The following is a 5,235-nucleotide window of genomic DNA, read 5'->3' on the forward strand; positions in this document are numbered from 1 at the left end:
AGTATAAGTCAGTGATTAAAGAGTTAAACAGGCGAGTATAAGTCAGTGATAAAAGAGTTAAACAGGCGAGTATACGTCAGTGATTAAAGAGTTAAACAGGCGAGTATACGTCAGTGATTAAAGAGTTAAACGGGCAAGTCTACATCAGTGATTAAAGAGTGAAACATGCGAGTATACGTCAGTGATTAAAGAGTTAAACAGGTGAGTCTAGGTCAGTGATTACAGGCGAGTATACGTCAGTGAATAAAGAGTTAAACAGGTGAGTATACGTCAGTGATTAAAGAGTTAAACAGGCGAGTATACGTCAGTGATTAAAGGGTTAAACAGGTGAGTATACGTCAGTGATTAAAGAGTTAAACATGCGAGTATATGTCAGTGATTACAGGCGAGTATAAGTCAGTGATTAAAGAGTTAAACAGGCGAGTATAAGTCAGTGATTAAAGAGTTAAACAGGTGAGTACACGTCAGTGATTAAAGAGTTAAACAGGCGAGTATATGTCAGTGATTAAAGAGTTAAACAGGTGAGTCTACGTCAGTGATTAAAGAGTTAAACAGCCGAGTATACGTCAGTGATTAAAGGGTTAAACAGGCGAGTATACGTCAGTGATTAAAGGGTTAAACAGGTGTCTCACCTGGTTGGCGTCCGACTCGTGCAGCAGGTGTTTGGCCTCGGCCTCGGTATGGTCGTAGTCCGATGGGAAGATCCAGTCCAGAGTTTCTTCTTTGTCCATTTTTCCGTCTTTGTTTTTGTCTCTGAACTCGGAGAACTGCTGACGTTCGGTCGCCACCCACTCTGGATCTTCATCGTCCTCTTTCACAGCAGCGTACATGTCTCCTACGACCACAAGATAAAGAGACAAACGAGTTCTTCACACTGCGTGACCTTTAAACACGAACATACGATGACATCACCGTTCTGTTTAGGAATCAATAATGAAATATTTCAAACAGTCAGCAGAGTTTCTATTGGCTGACTGAGCACTCTCTGTCATGTGACCTCCACCTCCTCCACCTGTGTCAGAGGGGGGAGACGCTCAAGCTAAACTCCTGTCACTTCCTGACAGAAAGAGACGATAACTCACCGATGTACTCCTTCAGGTCGATGAAACCGTCGCCGTTCTTGTCGATGTCTTCCATCGTTTCCTGTGACAGTGAGCAAACACGCCTTCAGTGACATCATGCCAGTGACATCATGTCAGTGACATCACATCTGTGACACCACTCTCACCTGCACCACGATGTCCTTCATGTGATCGTGATCCTCAGGATGAAGAAAAGCTGTGAACTCCTGCTTGTCTGCGATCATGTCTCCATTTCTGTCTGCCACTTTGAAACGTCTCTCGTCCCTCGCCATCATGTGAGTGTAGTTGTACTCTGTGTCCGTCTTAGGGTCCTCTGTAAGGGATAATCAATCAATCAATCAATCAATCAATCAATCAATCAATCAATCAATCAATCAGAGAATTCATCAGAGCATCAATAACTGCTGCTGACACTTCTTACCCAGGTAACTGCCGTATGTGACGTTCTTGTACTCGTCCCAGCTGATCAGACCGTCGTCGTTCATGTCGAAGTCTTTCCACTGATGCTCCATGCTGTCCAACACGTGTCTCTTCTGAGCCAGTTTGATCCAGTTCTTCAGCTCGTCCTCAGAAATGAATCCGTCTTTGTTGGTGTCGATTTTGTCCACGATGATGCTGTGAAAACACAAACACAGTATTTTATTACTGATTACATCAGTTTCACTGATGGTCGGCGTCCGACTGATGGAGTTACATCAGTCCTGATGACGACGTCCACGAGACTAAAATGTCTCTGATACAGGTGCTTCATCTGTTGTCTCACTGATGTCTCACTGACGCCCCACTGTTGTCCCACTGTTGTCTCACTGTTGTCTTACTGATGTCCCACTGATGTCTCACTGTTGTCCCACTGTTGTCTCAGTGTTGTCTCACTGATGGCCCACTGTTGTCTCATTGATGTCTCACTGTTGTCTTACTGATGTCTCACTGATGTCTCACTGTTGTCCCACTGTTGTCTCACTGATGGCCCACTGTTGTCTCGCTGATGTCTCACTGTTGTCCCACTGTTGTCTCACTGATGTGTCACTGTTGTCCCACTGTTGTCTCAATGTTGTCTCACTGATGGCCCACTGTTGTCTCATTGTTGTCTCACTGTTGTCTCACTGATGTCTCACTGATAGCCCACTGTTGTCTCACTGATGGCCCACTGCTGTCTCACTGTTGTCTCACTGATGTCTCAGTGTTGTCTCACTGATGGCCCACTGTTGTCCCACTGTTGTCTCACTGTTGTCTCACTGTTGTCTTACTGTTGTCCCACTGTTGTCTCACTGATGGCCCACTGTTGTCTCACTGATGTCTCAGTGTTGTCTCACTGATGTCTCACTGATGTCTTACTGTTGTCTCACTGATGGCCCACTGTTGTCTCACTGTTGTCTCACTGATGTCTCACTGATGTCTCAGTGTTGTCTCACTGATGGCCCACTGTTGTCTCACTGTTGTCTCACTGATGTCTAGTGTTGTCCCACTGTTGTCTCGCTGTTGTCTCACTGATGGCCCACTGTTGTCTCAGTGTTGTCTCACTGATGGCCCACTGTTGTCTCAGTGTTGTCTCACTGTTGTCTCACTGATGTCTAGTGTTGTCTCACTGATGTCTCACTGTTGTCTCAGTGTAGTCTCACTGTTGTCTCACTGATGTCTCACTGATGTCTCAGTGTTGTCTCACTGATGGCCCACTGTTGTCCCACTGTTGTCTCAGTGTTGTCTCACTGATGTCTCAGTGTTGTCTCACTGATGTCTCAGTGTTGTCTCAGGTGTTTCAGTCACTGAAATAAACTTGTGTGTAAACAAATAAAACCTGAGTGAACTTGTCGAACCAGTTTGGGACGTTTCTACCAGGAACCAGGAAATAAAATCCAGTTTGTCTGCTTATAAAAATGAACCTGACTGAAGACGTTAAGAGGAAGACACACCTGCAGCTCAGGTGATGTTGGAGGACACGTGTGTTCTGATTTAAAGTCTTTCTATGTTAAAGACACAAACACAGGAACTCACCCGAGCCTGCGTTTGCTCTCCTCTGGTGGGAGTTGGTCGAAGGTTTTGGCCTCGTCCTGACCCAGAAAGGCTTCATGGTCGTAGTCATAGTTTTTGTGGTCGTCATGTTCGAGGTGGCTGAGGGGTTCTTCCTCATGAACACGACTCTTCTTCTCTGTTGGTTTACTGCTGCCGGAGACGACGCAGAGGACGAAACACATCAGCAACGGACGGATCATCCTGACAGACTGACGGACAGGAAACAGACTCAAGTTAACGATTGTTACGTCCAAACAAAGATTTATTGATTAATAAACATCAATAACTTCACTGAAAAAAAAAATCATGTTTCACATGTTAAAGATGTGCGATCATCATCATCATCTTCATCATCATCATCATCATCATCCGTTCACCTGACACAGGTGAGTCTGATTAATGAGTGTAATGACTACAGGTGTGTTTTGGGATGGTGGCAGTAAAATGTGACTGACTCATTATTGAACCAATAGCAGCTCTTTCACTGTTTGGAGCTTCCTGTATTTGACTTTATTAAAATTAGAGAGAAGTTTTGTAGTTTTTTTAAAAAACCACAATTTTCTGAAACTTTAGTTACTTTAAGATTTTACAAAGAAAATAAAAGAGCAGCTTTGTGATGATGATTAAAAATCTAAATACCTGATAATAAAGAGTCTTTAAACTCGGCTCAACAACTTAGACCATAAAAAAACTGCTCAGATGTTAATAAATCAACAAAATCTAAATTTACAACAATACGCTGACAGAAGTGATTTTAGATTTAGATTTTATTCACAGACTGAAACTTTAACTTCTGATACTCTAAAATAAAAGAAACTCGTCCTGAAGGAAATTTGTTTTCAGCAAAGAAAAAGCTGGACACAGACGATACATCCCCACAGGACAAACGATGGACAGTGGACAGTGAGGACAGTGAGGACAGTGAGGACAAAGGATTTTTTGAGGGGAGTTTGTCCTGATTAGCTGTGAGGGTCCTAAGAACAGAGGGGTGTCGTATGCTGTAAAGCCTCTGAGGCAAATTGTGATTTGTGATATTGGGCTTCATAAATAAAATTGATTGATTGATTGACAGCGAGGTGTCACATGACATTAAGATGAAATATTGGACATATCCCATAATAACCATCCCAAAGTACAGGACAAAGACATGAGCAGGACAAAGTTCAGCTGAGTCTCATGAGCATCCTCAGAGAGACGATTTTACACAGATTTGTCACAGATTTTAGGAGTCTGTGACATCACAAAAACATGTTTTATCTAACAGAGTATTTTTCACTGAAGTAACTGAGTACTGCTGAGTTACATCTGTGATGCAGATGAGACAGGAAGTGAAGCGGAAACTTATTCTACAAACACAGATGATGATGATGATGATGAGAGTAACAACAGGAGCATGATCACGTGATCAGAGGCAGGAAGCTTATTAAAGAAGATGAGGATGAAGATGAAGATGACTCAGAGTCAGTCTGTAATAAATGACGTTAATAGAAAGGAAGCAGAAACATGATCAGACACGCCAAACTTATTAGAGATGAAGGTGAAGAAGATGATGATGAGAGTAACAACAGGAGTATGATCACATGATCAGAGGCATGAAGCTTATTAAAGAAGATGAAGATGAAGATGAGGATGAAGATGACTCAGAGTCAGTCTGTAATAAATGACGTTAATAGAAAGGAAGCAGAAACATGATCAGACACGTCAAACTTATTAGAGATGAAGATGAAGGAGATGATGTCAGTGACAGAAACACCGTCACGTCTCCTCCGCCTGAACAAACAGCTGATGTCTTACCTGTTGGTGTGGAGCTCGTGCACCTGTCCGTCTCACCTGGACTCTGTTCGTGTCTTTTTACCGTCCGTCTCTTTTCTTGTCTCCGATCATTTCACACTCCGGACCCGCTCCGCCGCTTCCGTCCTGCCGCAGCCAATCCGGAGCCGCCTGCAACACTTCTCCCGCTGCCATTGGTCCACTTCAGCAAGGGCTCGCGTGGGGCTGATGACGTCACGGGACTCGGTCATCGCACTCGCTCGTCATTGGCTGCAGGCCTCACGTGGACCAATAGCAGCTGCAGCTGAGACTCAGCGGAGAGAAAAGTGATCCGCGTCCTGCCACGTCCTCAAACAGCCCAGAGACACAAACT

At 44.0% G+C, this 5,235-nt stretch overlaps 1 protein-coding gene across 1 annotated transcript in view; it reads right to left on the reverse strand.

The window, feature by feature from the left end:
• The window catches only part of calua (calumenin a), a 7,696-nt gene extending 2,668 nt beyond the window's left edge, over positions 1 to 5,028 (reverse strand). Inside the window, exons 1-6 of the mRNA XM_050036792.1 lie at positions 4,887 to 5,028; positions 3,075 to 3,301; positions 1,504 to 1,697; positions 1,229 to 1,395; positions 1,083 to 1,143; positions 633 to 835 (exon numbers count right to left, since the gene is read on the reverse strand). Coding sequence (XP_049892749.1) covers positions 633 to 835; positions 1,083 to 1,143; positions 1,229 to 1,395; positions 1,504 to 1,697; positions 3,075 to 3,292 — 843 coding nt within the window. The 5' untranslated portion in view covers positions 3,293 to 3,301; positions 4,887 to 5,028. The remainder of the gene's footprint in view (positions 1 to 632; positions 836 to 1,082; positions 1,144 to 1,228; positions 1,396 to 1,503; positions 1,698 to 3,074; positions 3,302 to 4,886) is intronic.
• Positions 5,029 to 5,235: the final 207 nt, after the last annotated feature.

Source organism: Epinephelus moara, chromosome 23 (assembly GCF_006386435.1).
Source record: "Epinephelus moara isolate mb chromosome 23, YSFRI_EMoa_1.0, whole genome shotgun sequence".
Taxonomy (NCBI): Eukaryota; Metazoa; Chordata; class Actinopteri; order Perciformes; family Serranidae; genus Epinephelus; species Epinephelus moara.